The 15,773-nt window shown below is 45.3% G+C and overlaps 1 protein-coding gene across 1 annotated transcript; it reads right to left on the bottom strand.

Annotated features, from left to right (window-relative positions):
* Positions 1-5,288: 5,288 nt before the first annotated feature.
* RHO (rhodopsin) lies at positions 5,289-11,470 on the bottom strand. The gene is made up of 5 exons (XM_074957579.1): positions 11,067-11,470; positions 9,357-9,525; positions 9,035-9,200; positions 7,249-7,488; positions 5,289-6,115 (listed from the first exon to the last, which is right to left on the bottom strand). Exons 1-5 carry the CDS (start codon positions 11,425-11,427, stop codon positions 5,993-5,995), a joined length of 1,059 nt encoding a protein of 352 aa, XP_074813680.1. The 5' UTR covers positions 11,428-11,470; the 3' UTR covers positions 5,289-5,992.
* Positions 11,471-15,773: the final 4,303 nt, after the last annotated feature.

The raw sequence follows: 15,773 nt of genomic DNA, 5'->3' as shown, positions 1-15,773 counted from the left end.
AGTAGAGCATCCAGATTCATCACGCATTCCTGGTGGTCTGTGTTCTCATCCTGCTTTAGGGCACAAGGGACCTGAGCCTGCTGAGTACCATTTCCTACCACTAACGTCGGCAGACATGCAAGGCCCTGGGCACCTCACAGGAGGCACTCAGCCCCACACAGGATTAGTCCTCACATGACCTTGCTAGCCTCATGTTCATGCATTTTGGCAGGCTATGTGCTCCAGGACCCTGGATTGGAACAGCAAGGGATGCTGGAGGTCAGGGCAGAGGTACACTGGCAGGACTGCGAGAGAAACCTTTACTGGGCAGGCCTCGTCTTTAACTGGCTCAAGCTAGTGCTGTTCAGCCCCTCGTTTTCATAAGCACTAACTTCACTCATCAGTTTTTAAAGGAAAAACAAAGAGGTTCCGTAAGTCAAAGAGGGGAGAAAAAAAGAGTCTTTGTTCACTAGTGATGGATGGAGCAAATGATTCTTCCAAGCTAGCATTGCAGGTGTTCTTAAAGAAGCCAGGGTCTGCTCCCTAGAGGACTTACCTGCTGTACAGTGAGCAGAACTATCACTTCATCCCTCACTTGGGTCTTTCTGCTGAAATTAAAGAATAAGCTCTGCTCGTCCACAATAAGAAAGTCAGATGTTAATATCTGAGCTGTTCTGGTGCCTACAAAGTTTTGCTCTAGTTCTCTTCCACTGGGTGTTTCTAGCTCTCTTCCCTCTGCCTGAGCTGATTCTGCAGGAGAATGATGGGGGAATTGTGCTGTAGGAGGTACTTACTGTCTTGTCAATGAGATATAAAACTGATAATTGGTGGTCACTAAAGAACCCCGGTGGGTTTTTTTTGTAAAGATTCTGGGCTTTAATTCCAGTGTCCTGGCCAAATTCAAACTGGGTCATTACATTCTCCCTACACATGTTCCCCTCCCCTTCACCCCAGTTTCTGTGCTTCTTCACTTCCTGGTTTAAATTGTTGTGCAGTGTTGCTGTTAGCTGTTAAATAGACTCAGTGTTTCACACTAGAGATGGCTGCATTTTTGGGATCAATAAAAATATTCTTACATAAGCCTTTGGAAGTTTTTACAGGAATGGTTATAAGGCTTTAGTGAAGTTTTGGAATAGCCTTCCAAGGGAAGCAGTGGGGGCAAAAGATCTATCTGGCTTTAAGATTAAACTCGATAAGTTTATGGAGGAGATGGTATGATGGGATAACATGGTTTTGGTAATTAAATATTCATGGTAAATAGGCCCAATGGCCTGTGATGGGATATTAGATGGGGTGGGATCCGAGTTACCCAGGAAAGAATTTTCTGTAGTATCTGGCTGATGAATCTTGCCCATATGCTCAGGGTTTAGCTGATCGCCATATTTGGGGTCGGGAAGGAATTTTCCTCCAGGGCAGATTGGAAGAGGTCCTGGAGGTTTTTTGCCTTCCTCTGTAGCATGGGGCATGGGTCACTTGCTGGAGGATTCTGTGCTCCTTGAAGTCTTTAAACTACGATTTGAGGACTTCAATAGCACAGATATAGGTGTGAGGTTTTTTGCAGGAGTGGTGAGTGAAATTCTGTGGCCTGCGTTGTGCAGGAGGTCAGACTAGATGATCATAATGGTCCCTTCTGACCTAAATATCTATGAATCTATGAATCTATAGCACCTAAGAACTTGCACAAATCTGTCCGGAAATATCTTATTTTTAAAGTCTGCAAAGAATTAGTAAAAGCGGAAATCAATTGAGCTGATGTAATCAAAAGTAATTGAGTTAGATCCTGGCCTTCGCTCCAGCAGCCAGAAACCAGCAGGGTGACCATCTTCAACCAGCATCTCGGAAGTATTTGAGCTCACATATCAAAACTGGAATTGAAAAGTGCTAAGCGGCAGCCATTTGCATTTGATTGCTCAACGGGATAAAGCCTGAAGCCCTCTCTCTGGAAGGAAGGTGTAACAACTGCAAGATTAATGCCAGGGCCTACTTACTACTGCCTGCTATGCAAGCATGCTCATTTTACTGTGACCCCTTGGCTCCTGCCTGCCTCACCCAGTCACAAGCCTCGGTTATGACCTAGCACTGGGAATGTGTGACCTTTCCATGTGTGCACGTCAGCCACCATCTTGGCTAACACAGCAGAGCATGACGAGGGGAATCTCCAGAACCAAAGCAATGAGCTACAGCTTGAGCTTAAAGAGCCGAGATGCTCTGTTGGTGGAGCTGCAACATAGTTATAGCCTCTGCAGATTGGCACAGAGGAGGACCTGGCAGCCTCACGAACCAGTGGGTTGTGTGTGTACAGCCCCTAGTGCAATGCAATACCACTAGAGAAACTACAAATAATAATAATAATAAAACCTCTATGCTGCACCCATCACCATAGTGTCAGAGTGGCTTACAAGTCCCGGCGTAACAAAAGAGCAATGTCTCTCTCTTCCTCCCGCCTTCATCTGGAAGAGTTAATTCTTTTGTTTTGAAGGGATTAGAGTCATTATTTTCTATTCCAGGACAGCAGCGTTCAATCAAGTCCAATGGAAGTTTTTGTCTGGGCAGGAATTATGTGACTATATCAGGATTTGATGGAGGCCCTTTCACGGCACAGCCTCTCGCCCACGCGCTCTCCACGGTCATTCGGCACGCTGTGTGACCGTGCTCAGGACGACGGTCAGTGGTGGGAAGGTGTGGACAGAGTTAGTGCCGCTCGTGCAGGTCACTGGGTTTGAAAAGGGAAAGCATTTCAACAGAATGCTCAACCACTTCTCCCAGCTGGGATTTCAGCATGAATAGTGCTTTGTTCTCAAAACCCTGGATTCACCGCAGCCCCCAGTATAGACAGAGGCATTTCAATAAATCAAAGATGCCCCTAAAGGAGGCATTAGATAGCTGAGGTGCTGGTACCATCTCCCCTTTAGGTCACTGAGCACTTTAAACCTTTCACATTTGGTTGCCGATTCAAACCTGTGCTAGGGCAGGAATTACCATCTGATGGCTGGTGGAGGCCTGTATGAAAAAAAGGTGATGGGCTCAGGCCACGTCACAAAATCACGCCCATCACAACTGGAACTGACATCAACAGAGACTCCTGTAATTGCATGAACTATGGTGACTGAATTACTCTTTTACCCCTTCCAGCCGTCCGTCCAGGCCAGTGCCAGGGCACATATATAGAGCAGGCTAGGGGAAGGCTACACTGCTGTGACCCAGGTGGTTCTGTGGCTAAACATGGCGGTGAGTTGGCTACCTGATGCTGTTGTTAACTTCACTCTGATTGGAGGAATAAACTATTTACCTGAGAATTAGGGCCATATCATCTCTGTATTTGCTAGCGCGTCAAAAATATTTGTCTCAAGATGAGCAAAAGAAACTAAACTCTCCAGTTAACATTGGAGCAGAACCACTTAATGAAATCAGAAAAGCAGAGTCATGGCAGAAGAAGGTGTGCTTAGAGCTGGCTGGGAAATTATTAATTAAATGTTTTTTTCATCCAAAAAATGCTGATTCATCAAAGCCAAAACTTCCCTCAGGAAAGAGTCAGCTCAGATAACATTTTCAATTCAAAAAATGTTTTGAAAAAAAGAAGTTTCCAAGTTGTTGGAAACTCCTGGTTCAACATTTTTGAAACAAAAATTTCCAGTTTCCTGGTTTGAAAATGGCTTTTTGTTTCCACATTCAAGCTAATTAAAGCTAAAAAAAACTTGTAACAAATTTTAAATAGTCAAAATAGAAACAAAATGCTTTGAAATTATCAAATGAAATATTTCAATTGACCCAACACTGAATTTTTCTTCAATTTTTGGTTCATGAAAATGTTCAAGAGTTTGACCTTTTGGGGATAGGAAAATTGTTCGAAATCTCAAAAAGGTTCATGGGACAGGAAAACTATTTCTCCTCCAGCTCTAGATGTGATGTGTTTAATCAGACACAAAAACAGTTCAGAGTAACCACCTCTACTCCCTTGGATATATCAGCAGCCCCATGACTCTGTCAAAACTGCAAGGTTTATTGTCAGCCATCCTAAGCTCTTCCATTATTCCTGTAGAGAAAAGTATAACTGGACAACTAAAAAAAACAAACAAAAAAACCCTTCCTTTTCTTTCCTACCAAAAAAAATATTTCAGATTCTGAGCATATGAATGAGCCTTCAACCTAACCACTGAATGATCATGAACCTTTGATCTTCAGATTTCACTGAATATGTAGAAGTATCAATTAAAAATAAATAACGAGAGACTTGTACTTGCAAATTGCTCTTTATTAAAGGTTTAACTTGCATAGTTTCTATAGACCTTCTCTATCAGATCTTGCAAAGCTGCATAGAATTAGAAATCGGAGAAGATATACTATACAAGAATAGTTTCAAATGTTGATAATAGAAGGGCAAGAAAAACATCTTATTTGTATAACTGAGCTAAAAATAAAAATAAAGAACATTGGTACAATTGCATTATGCCATCTTTTAGCGCTTTAAACATATGTTGAAATCTCTGGGCCATATGCTCCCCTGGCTTGCTTGCTATGAACTGAAGAAAAGCGTAGCAATTTGCCACCAATCAATCCTCAAAAAGCACAAGCCTTGGCCAAAACCTCTTACTTGGTGTGATGCCAAATCAAATTACAGCTGAAAATTGGTAGGTGAACCACAGGAGAACCATAAAGAGCTCATACTATAGGGGTGTGGTCTATGGACATGTAGGAGGGGTCAGGGAGAAGCCAAATGACTATATATGTTACCATGGAAATATAATGTCACATGCTACGGAAAAGACACTGCAAATCAGCTGTTGCTTACGGTTCAAATCCTATTCCTTGTGCATCGCATAGCTAACTGGTTGTGTGCAGGGGAGTTTGTGTGTGCAGCAGGGGAAAGACCAGAATCCTCCCCAAGATTATTCTAGAGATGCTACTAATGGTTAAATCTTACCACACTGTAACCCCTTAAATGTCACTGGCACTAGGGTTGCTACCTTTCTAACTGCTGGTAACCAGACCCTCGAGGCCCTGTCCCCTTCTCCACTTCTTCCCCAGCCCCTTCTCCACCTCTTCCCCCCCAAACCCCCGCTCCTGCTCTGCCTGTTCTCCCCAAGGCCCCGCCCCTGTTGTTCGCTCCTCCCCCCACCACTTGCTGGATCGTCTCCACCTCCCTCTTCTACCCCACCCCTCATCTCCCCCAGCTGGGCTCCCTCTGCTCTAAGGCTGGGACGGGAGCTGCAGCAACCTGACAAGGAGCCTCCTGGAGGTAGGAGATGGCCCCAGCTGAGCAGGAGCTGGTGTGGGTTAATGACCAGGTGCCTTCCCCTGCCTTGCGGTAACCAGATTTGTGGTGTCTGGTCAGTACATCTGACCAGACACTGCCTGGTCCCCTTTTTGACTGGACTTTCCAGTCAAAAACTGGGCACCTGGCAATTCTACATGGCACCCGGACACAGAAGCCAAAAATCAGATTGTCCAGGTAAAAACCCGGAGAGGTGGCAACCCTAGCCAGTGCTCACTAGGTTTCATGCACCCCCACTGATCCCAGCTTTGTAACACGGGTATACCTCATCCCCTGCTAGATTGCTGTATCTTGGCTCTTTACAATGGGCTTTCCTAACCATGGCCCCTGTGGTTTGCATCCAGAACAGATGCCATGGTAGGGATGAATCCACAAGGCTGCAGCCTCACTCATCTTTTCCATTCTGTGAAAGGAGAACATTCGCCCCTTTGTATGAAGCTAAGGATCATGACCCAGATACTCGGTCAGTGTAAATGGGGATAACGCTATACAAGTCAATGGGTATACACACATTTACACCACCTGAGGAGCTAGCCCTTTGTATTTAATTAAAAAAAATATGTACAAACTTGTTCAAATGATTTCTATTATCAGAACTGAAAAGTCCATTCTGCTGGGTTAACTGTGAATCACATGCAGGCGGTGGTGATGGTGGACACGACTACATGCATGCAAATGGGACTTGCGCATCCTTGCTGACAAGGCATGCCAGCTCTGAGATCAGCAGCTTCCATGAGGAATCTATGCAGGAGAAACCTGGCTGGTGGAGACTGAGGAAGTCTCTGTCCTGGTGCCAGCAGAAGCGTCGTCGTCACCGAGCAGGTTCTTTCCACAGCAAATGGTGGTGATCATGCAGTTACGGAACTAGAGAAGAAAACAATGGCGGCAGAGGTAACCAGCCGATGCAGGCAGTGTGACAACTGTCAGCCAACCCTACGCATTGTGAATACCCTTACATTAAATGCATCAGTAATGCACCTGGAGGGATTTTTGACTAAAGCAATGAGGGAGGAAATTCAAGGAACTGTGGCTAATGAAGATGCTCCTGGATTAGACCAGTTCAGGTCTATTGATATGTCCTTGTAAAAGTCTGCACACCTTGGGAACAATCTAACTCCCACTGAAGTCAGTGGAAAGACTCATCGCCAGTGGGACTTGCATTGGATCCCTTAGCTGAACAATTCTGTTGAAGTGAAAGGGGCTTCTCATCTGAGTGAGGCAAGCATGAGTTGACCCTTGAAAGATCACAATTTGTTAACAGCTCAATATTCGATTAAAATAATAAAAAAATGCTAAAAAAAAAAAAAGGGTAACCAAAGCTCATGTTTTGCAGTATGAGATGAAACCAAAGCTTGCACCAAAGCTCATGTTTTGCAGTATGAGATGATCACACCAGGGATCTGGAAGGAATTTCTGCTCCTGATATAGTATTGCATAGATGGCCAAGTGCATTTTGGGGAGGCTTTTTGTGGACTAAGTTGCCCTAAAGTACCAGGTGCTGCTCATTATTGGAGGTAGAATAGTAGACTTGCTAGACCAATGATTTATTCGCTCTGCCAAATTTATATGCTTAACCTTTCCCACTTCCTAGAGCTAGCTACAGCTTCTATTCAGGATTACCTTAACCTTACTGAGTATTCTTATTATTGGCTCTATTAGACTAGTGCATATCTACTGAATCAAAATGGTTGCACCATTGTAACTGAGAGCAGAATACAGTCCTAGATATTTAACTAAATCAATGCATTGATCATTTCAAATAGACAGTCCTGATGACTTCCAGTTGTGTTCAGTAGATTTATGTAATACTAAAGGATAGCAACACAATGATTAAACGTCCCTTTTTATGACAGAACCAAAATTGCCTTGAAAAAGCTCCATTTGTGCCACAGTGAGCAAAAAAGAGCTTTAAAAATACGATCTAAGTACTATAACTCTCTGTAAGCTGTTAAGAAATTAAATACAATAAAGAAGAAGACCAGAGATTTGCCACTTACCTGTTTGTTCATTACAATGTAAATCACTGGGTTGTAGATAGCAGAGCTCTTGGCAAAGAAAGCTGGGATGGTCATGAAGACAGGGCCAAAGTCAGATCCCTGGTGGGTGAAAATGTAGAAAGCGACGCTGGCATAGGGGACCCAGCAAATGAGGAACGCAATAACCATGATGATGACCATGCGAGTAACTTCTCTCTCAGCTTTCTGAGTGGTGGCTGATTCCTGTTGCTGAGCTGCAGCCTAAAGAGATAAGACCACTGAAATGATGATGGTGCTGCAGGGAATAGATTGGGTACTCCTGAGGGAATTCTGCACTAAAAAAATAAAAATTCTACACACAATATTTTAAAATTCTGCATATTTTGTCAATAAATAAATGTGGAGGCTCCAGCATGGCAGTGGGGAGCACAGGCCACTGGCTGCATGGAGGTGGGAGATCACCCTGCAGCCCCTGTTGGGACAGGGACTTGGTGGTGAGGCTGCACCCGACCCTGACACAGTGCAGGGGCTGGGCCTGCCCCAGAAACCCCGGAGCCCTGTCCCTCCATGCCAGGTGCACCAAGATAGTAAGTGAGAGGGATAGAGTCTCACATGCATGCCCAGCCTTGGCCCCCAATCCCAGTGTGGGCAGGCAGGCTCAGCCCAGCAGGATCCAAGTGTGGAGGGGCTTAGTGTGGAGGGATCCAGGTGTGGGGTGAGAGGGTTCTGTGTGGGGCAATCTGGGTGCAGGCAGCCCAGGGGGGGATCTGGATGCACAGAGGCTCGCTGTGGGGTTCTGGGTGCAAGGACAATGGAACTCTGCAGAGAGTTCCAGGTGAAAGTCGTTGGGGCTCAGCGGGATGGGGGTCTGGTGTTGGGGGATGGAGCTTGGCAAGGGGGGTCTGGGTGTGGGGGTTCAGTGGGGTGGGGGGTCTGGATGCTGGAGGAATGGCGCTTGGTGGGGTGAAAGTCTGTGTCCAGCTGGTTGGGGCTCAGTGGAGTGGGGGGCTGGGTGCAGATGCAGGGTCCAGATGCAGGGGAGAATTTTGGGGGAGGGTCCAGATGCACAGGGAGCTGGGCAGACAGGGGAGCAGCTCCCTGTATAGTGACCCCTCCCCCTGCTTCTGAGGAGCCATGGGGGCAGGAAGCGGGTGGAGGGTCCAGAGCTCCGGCAGCTGGGGGAGGTTTGTGGGAATGGGTCTGACCCAGCCCCAGCCCTAGCCCCGGCTGCTCCTTGCAGGGGAAGAAGTAGGAAATTCTGTCCTTCCTCACCCCTAGCCCAGGTGGAACTAGCAGCTGAGTCCGGCACAGGGTAGGAGCCACCAGCAGGGGCATCCCCAGCCCTGCCCCCACCCCCCTGTGGTGATTTATCTCTCCGCCAGCTGCTCCAGGAGCCCAAAATGATGCACCCGTGCTGCTGGGGAGGGACGTGTGACCGCTCTTACAGTTTCCATTTGCTTCTCCACCATTTTCTATGGGGAAGGAAAGAAATCTGCGGGGGACATGAATTCTGCACATGTGCAGTGGTGCAGAATTCCCCCAGGAGTATCTGGGAGACATGCTGAAATTGACTGTCCAGGGAGTTTGTGAAGGGTTTAGGGGTGTGATGAGCTACAAACATCAAATTCACATCACCCTAGCTCCCCAAATATCAGGGCTGATTGGCTCTGGGGTTATGGTTCATTCCACTACAGGGATGGAGCCAGCTGCAGAGTTCAGCTCTGGATCTGAAATCTCCCAGTATTTGGGGTAGGGGAGAATAGGCTTCAGATGCAGGTTTTTGGTCATCTCTAACAGGTCTACCTACCTCTTTAACAGTGCAAACCAGGCGCCCATAACAGAAGGAAATGATGATCAGTGGAATGAGGAAGTGAACCACAAACATGTAGACGACAAAAGATTCATTGTGGACCTCAGGTTTCAGAGTGTAATAATCAATTCCACATGAGCACTGCAAGCCCTCTGGGATGTACCTGCAGTTAAACCAATGAGATTAGTGTCTGCCCTTGAACTGGTGAATGAGGTTGCTTTACTTGGAATGCTGCTAGAGAAATATGTAAAACACCTCATTAACTGCTGCTAACACCATGCTAGCTGGGGCATCATTTCAGAAAATGTTCAGTCCATACCTAGACCATCCAAACAATGGAGGAGCAGAACAGGCCAGGGCCATGACCCAGGTGAAAATGATACCCATGAGGGCATGGGTCTCACTAAATCGGAAGTTGCTCATGGGCTTGCAGACCACCACATATCTTTCAATGGCCAAGACGACTAGGGACCACAGAGCTATTTCACCTGTAAAAGAGCGAGAAAGAGAGAGAGGCACACATAGACCGTTACCAACAACAGAAGAAAAAGAAAACACATAGCCATGTAAATGAGTCCTTTTTATTGATTCTAAGGCTAGAAGGGACCATTGTGATCATCTAATCTGACCTCCTGCATAGCATAGGCCATAGAACTTCTCCAAAATAATTCCTAGATCTGGGGACTGAGGTTGGATTAATTCTTATGTTATGATTTCCACTGAAGTCTCTAAATGGCAAAGAAATCCAGGTAAGGTTTCAAGGAATGTTAGTATCACAGATCTGAATTAAAATATAGTAAGGAACACACAAGTATCTTATTCTACTACTGATCATTGTACCCATCATTTTGCTAGTGTTTTGTGCCCTACTGCATCATCCTATCACATGGATGAGCCCAATCTCTCCTCTCTACATTTGTATCTCTACTTAAAAAATCCATGAGCCAGATTCCAAGAGGTAATGAGCACTGACAATTCCCACTGATTTCCACCCATGGCTCAGCACCTCTCAGATCAGGAGCTCTGTTAGTAAGGGCATTTAAAAGGTGACCTATAATGGAAGGGAAATTGGGCTTGTGCCCTTTTTGCCTTCTTTACAATGGATAAAGAAGGCTGGAAAGGTTGTTACAACAGCCGTATTTCTTTTTCCTGCTTGTTTATTTTGTCATAAATGGAGTCTTGTCTACACATGAAGACTATATGGTAACTGGAGAACTGATAAAATGACCTCACAAGACAGATATCTGAAAACTGAACTGAACTGAGAGGGGAAGAGTTTTTTAGTCCCACAGTTTAGCCTAAAGCCTGATTGATATTGGAAGAAAGGATGACTTTGTTAAAGGCTAAATAAGCCTGCCTCTTCAATGAGAGTTCACAACAGACATGATCTGAGATTCTCAGAAAGTCCTCAGGCAACACCAGGGAAAACCAGATTTGTTATTTCTAAGGTTAAAAGAACAAGACAAAAAGGATACAACCTGAACATTTTAAAATCTGTTGCAGGTCACTTGTCAATCCTACACTCTACATTTTTCAGGGTACTCACTAGCTGAGCTTCCCCCAAAGTGCTAAAAGAAGGCAGAAAATCATGGTGCTTTATTTCTTCTTCCCCATTTATGTCCTGCCTTGAAATACTACGTTAACTTAGTCCAAATTACAATGCAGTTTCTCTATTCCAGCTGCCTTTTAGGGTGCACACTGAGATGATCTGATTTATCTCTCTTTCCTAAAATCTTGAGGGAAACCCAAAAGGCGGAGATTTTAAAATTGCCTCCTGGTTATTTACACCAAATACCGCTCTTGAATGGAAGCCAGAAAACGCAAGAAGAAAGAGATGAAGACAGTGAATAACATGGAAGCGAACAGTTCTGAATGACATCAAGCACCTCAACATGAAATGGGAAGATTTGGAGAGAAGGGCAGTTGACAGGCAAGGATGGCAAATGTGGGTAGCCCAATGTACAGCAAAGCACAGGGTGGACTAAGGTTTAAGGTGAGCATTGGTTATTTACACATGTAGAAAACTTACCACCCAGTGTAGCAAAGAAGCCTTCAAAGTTGCAGCCAGTTGTCCCAAAGACAAAATAACCATGCATTGAGGTGTACATGGTGGTGGTGAATCCTCCAAAGACCATGAAGAGGTTAGCAAAGGCCAGGTTCAAAAGGATGTAGTTGAGGGGTGTCCGGAGTTTCTTGTGTTGGATGGTGACATACAGAGTCAGGAAGTTGACAGGGAAGCCAAGAAGAATCAGCAGAAACATGTAAGCAGACAGTACAGAGAACTTCCACGGGTCAGCTAGGTAGTACTGAGGATACTCAAATGGATTCCGTACTATCCCTGTCTTGTTGGACATGGGCACATAGAAATTTGGCCCCTCTGTTCCATTCATGGTTGCAGTTCCAGAGGTATTTTTGGTCTTACAAGTAAGTTTTGCTTCCTTTGAGGCTCCCCTCTTGAAATTCACCTCCTTATTAACATTTGAGCAGAAGCTGGCTATGCTATTCTCAGCACTGCAGCCTTTATAAAGTGCCACCTTGGGTAAGCTTTCAACATCAGTGTCAGCATGATTAAGGCTTATGGTATTATTGATCATAATAATCCAAGCTAGGATTTCAACTGTTAATTGGCTTTCCCAGGAAGGTGTTATGGTGACACCTGTTTCTGGGTTGCAAAATGGTTACCAGAGAATATTGAACTTGTATGGCTAGATTCACAAAAGGACTTAGGCACTTAACTATCACTTCCATTGCCTAAATTTTAGCATGAGGCCCCACTGGGATTCCCAAAACATTCCCAAAACAATCAGCAGCCACCAAACCCTAAACTCACTTGGCACCTAAGTTTTTGCAATAAAAATTCCCTAGGCATCAATATTTTCACTTCTGGGCATAGGCACCACAGACCCATGCCAAGTGTCCCGACACCTAAGCCCCAGAGCCAGGAATGAATGAGGGGGAAATAGGCATTTCTCCACCTAACTCACCTGCAGGACTGGATCCAGTAAGCATGCTCTGAGCTCATCTATGGCTCAGTCCCTCTATCGGTGAGCTTACACAAGATGGCAGCAGAGGACGAGCCCCTTCATGACTTTTAGCCCACTGGAGGGTACTCACCTGGGTTGTGGGAGACTGCCAGTTTAAATCCCTCCACTTGAGGGGAAAGAAGGGATTTGAACTATAAGCTGCCATCTTGCAGGAGAGTGCGTTCGCCACGGGGCTATGGGCTATTTTGAGATGGAGATCTCTCAGTCGCCTGTCAAAGCTGTTCCACTGTGGATAAATAATTTTAAGATGTCATTGGAGGAGAGGGACTGGATCCTCAATCTCCTTTGTGCTAGCCAGAGGGCTACAGAGTCTTTCTCATGTTTGCATGCTCTCTCTCTGGCCCAATGGGCCTTTCATTATTTATCCAAAGTGGAATCGCTTCAACAGGAAGAGTGAGGGAATCCCCTCCCCCGCCATCTGACTATCCCATTACCCAGTGGTTCAAGCACTCATCTAAGAGATGGTGGATCAAAGTTAATCCCTTCGCCCACTCAGGTGAGGAGGGGGACAAACCAGGGGTGTCCCACATCCCAGTGAGTAAGGTTGCCACCTTTTCCCAGGACCACCCCTTTTTTGAGGTAGCTGTCCTGGGAAAGCTGTACAGGGTGCTCAGTACACACTGCCAGCTGTCCAGTTTTATAGGCTCAGGACCATCCTGGCGGTCTCAATCTCTTGTACCTCACAGGTGGCAACCCTACAGGTGAGTAACCTAACCACTGGGCTAATAGTTATAAGGGTGGTGCTCCTCCTCCTCCCAACCCTCTTCCCCTGGCTTCTTGCTAAAATGGCCTAAGTGCGTAACCTCAAGAGGGGGTTGTCAGCTGAGAATCCCAACCAGGGGGAGTTTGGCTTTAGGTGCCTAGCATGGACGTCTAGGCTTGGTGTCTCCCATTGGCTAGCTTAAACAGGGACCCCCTAGTGTTTTTGTGGGTCCCATTCTGAGGTGCTGTTTCTCCCCATTCATAGAAAAAGGAGCCTAGATGCCAGCAATTTTGTAGCTGCCTAAGAGCGTGGTGGGGCAATGCTCAGCATCACCACACCTAAGTCCCTTTGTTAATCTATAACACACAGAGATATCAAGTACAGAATAGAGGGAAAACCAGACACCAGTATAACCTCTGCTTCCGGTCCCAGCTCTGCCTCGTTCTGGCTGCGTGGCCTTATGCAATTCACTGAGGTGCAAATTTTCAGAACTGATCGCCAAGATCGGGTCTCTCCATTTTTGGGTACCCCATTTAGAGATGTAGGGCTGATCACCAGTAGCTTGCATTGACTTCCCCTGGATTGGTAGTTTTCAGCACTTCTGAAAGCTGGATCCCACATAGCTAAAGCAGGGCAGTCAGAAAATAGAGGTACCCAAATGATAGGTCATTTTCATGGGCAGTAGCTGCTCTGTGCCCCGTTGCCCCAGCTGTGTGATGGGGATCATAATATTTCTCTGCTTCCCAGGGGTGTGGTGACATTTAATTTATTAATGGCTGCAGAACACCTTGGGTTGCTTAGGTGGAAAGCACTAGAGAAAGCCGAAATATAATTATCAGCAGGGGTAGGTGTGTAGTAAGTATTTTCTATTGTAAGCATGTCCAGTATCCGTATTGTACTTTCTTGATGTGCTAGCACAGTGGAGGCAGGTTGCAGGGATGAGCTTTGAGCCCTTTTTCTCCTCCTCAAAGGAATGCACAACTATGATGTAAAAACCACATTACGTATGGTGGGGTAGAGGCTGAATGACTCAGGGAACTGATAATGGGATATGCAGCCTTTGAACTCTAGGTTACCAATTGGAGCTTGGCCCAAGCCCAGTTATCATCTGAAAGCTGGTCTGTGGCCCATGTGAAATGAGGTGGCAGTCTCAGTATAGTTCCAGGCAGCCAGATAGCTGCTTCATAACTGGCATCCCAGCTGGAGTCTTGACAGCAGAGAGGCCAAGGACTGACTGAGCTAGTTGTTCTATGATGCCTACAACCTTTAGCCTACATCAGCCACATGGCTGGTCTGTCCTAATATTTTGTGATGATGGGAGAAATGAAAAAGTGAAACATTAACACCTGTCTCTGAGTCTCCTGTTGTGTCATCTTCTCAACTCCTTCTGGCAAAGCTTGTCTTTATTTGCTATTTCTACAGTATCAGTGGCAGTGCTTAGCAAATAATAATTCCCATCTCCCTCTTGCTCAGTGGTGAGGTGCACATTTGGCAGGGCCATGTAGCAACTCTCACAGAACTAATGCTAATGTTCTGTTTGCTCTGCAGGAAGTCAGGGGACTTCAATCTCTCGAACTATCACTCAAACTTTTCTGAAGCATCAACTTACTAAATTGATAAGGCAACGATAGCTACAGGGGAATCTGCTGTTTGAAACTCCCAGATGGTCCATGCTTCTCTGTTTTCCCTCTCAGTACACTGAGAATAGTTTTAAAGTAATTATTTAGACTGAAAAAATGTAATTGGACATTGGTTGGTTTTAGGTCTACAGAGTCCATGGGACAGTATGTGAAGGGGGGATGAAAACACTGAAGTTAACAGTAGAGAGAGAATCTCTTATGGAGAACGCAATTCTCTCAAGTATCATACCACCATTACTACTACTTAAACCCCAAAATCTATTTTTTTCCTCTGCCTTTTTATTACATTTTGTTAGTGGTAAACAATATAAACTTAGCCCTTAACATTCAGAGTGCTATATAAACATTCACTAATTCTCACCACTCCAGTCAGCTAGACCAGGATCATCTCCCCAGTTTTACAGATAGGGAAGTAGAGGCTCAGAGAGGGCATGACTAGCTCAAGGCCATACAGCAATTTTGGCTAGAGCTAGGACGCTGGGCAATGCCTGTGTCCCATCCTAGTCTTATTTCTCCAGCCCAAGCCCTTATAACTGGGTTAGCATAGTATATACAGTTTAGTTAGGAAAATGGAGTAAACAGACTTCCTCCTGCATCAGCTTCAAACTCTAGCCCTTATGTTAAAGGGAGTCAGTGGAGGGATTTTGCTCAAGTTTTACATCCAGAAGGTGCACAAACATTTGGTCTCAGGAGAGACCATGCATGGAAAACTTCAGTCCACGAGGGGAATGTCTCATGGTCATAAATGTTCGAAAATAGATGTGTTAACTATTTATGCTAAATAATCTGTTCCACCTTGTATCTAGCTGTCACTTTCCCCAGACCTGAAGAAGAGTGCTGCGTAGCTTGTCTCTTTCACCAACAGAAGTTTGTCCAAGAAAAGATAATTACCCCACCCAGCTTGTCACTGAAAACAGTGTCATACCATCACGGGAACTGGAATGCCTCACAATATCAGAGGAAGACTAGGGTGCATATAATATAGTACTTGAACTAGGAAAATGCGCACTTGTGACCTTTGTATAGATGAGGAGACAGTCTTTCTATACACTTATATGCAAACACCATGTCTTAATATATTTACCCATTCCAAAAACTCCACCTCTATGAACTTTTCTTGTTTCCAAAGCTACTTTCAAGTTGTATTGCAGTTATCTAAGCACCAACGTACTTGTTAGCACATATACCTGGGCATACAGTAGGATTAAAGGTTTATCCTTCCAGATATTCAAATTTGTCACATTAAGCTTTGATGCAGTAAGCCATTGCTGAGATTGCAACTGCTGTCCACAGCTTAGAGCCTGAAGCGCGTCACAGATAGCGAAGGCAAGTAGTAGTAGGATAAAAGA

This window comes from Natator depressus, chromosome 7 (assembly GCF_965152275.1).
Source record: "Natator depressus isolate rNatDep1 chromosome 7, rNatDep2.hap1, whole genome shotgun sequence".
Classification (NCBI taxonomy): domain Eukaryota; kingdom Metazoa; phylum Chordata; order Testudines; family Cheloniidae; genus Natator; species Natator depressus.
Note: the sequence above shows the minus strand (reverse complement) of the source record. Positions and strands in the feature narration are given on the sequence as shown.

Coding starts and splice junctions, on each gene's coding strand:
- RHO (XM_074957579.1), bottom strand. CDS start 11,427: ATGAATGGAACAGAGGGGCCAAATTTCTATGTGCCCATGTCCAACAAG. Junction 9,526..11,066: donor CTTCTTTGCTACACTGGGTG/GTAAGTTTTCTA, acceptor GCTCTTTTACAG/GTGAAATAGCTCTGTGGTCC. Junction 9,201..9,356: donor CCATTGTTTGGATGGTCTAG/GTATGGACTGAA, acceptor GTTTAACTGCAG/GTACATCCCAGAGGGCTTGC.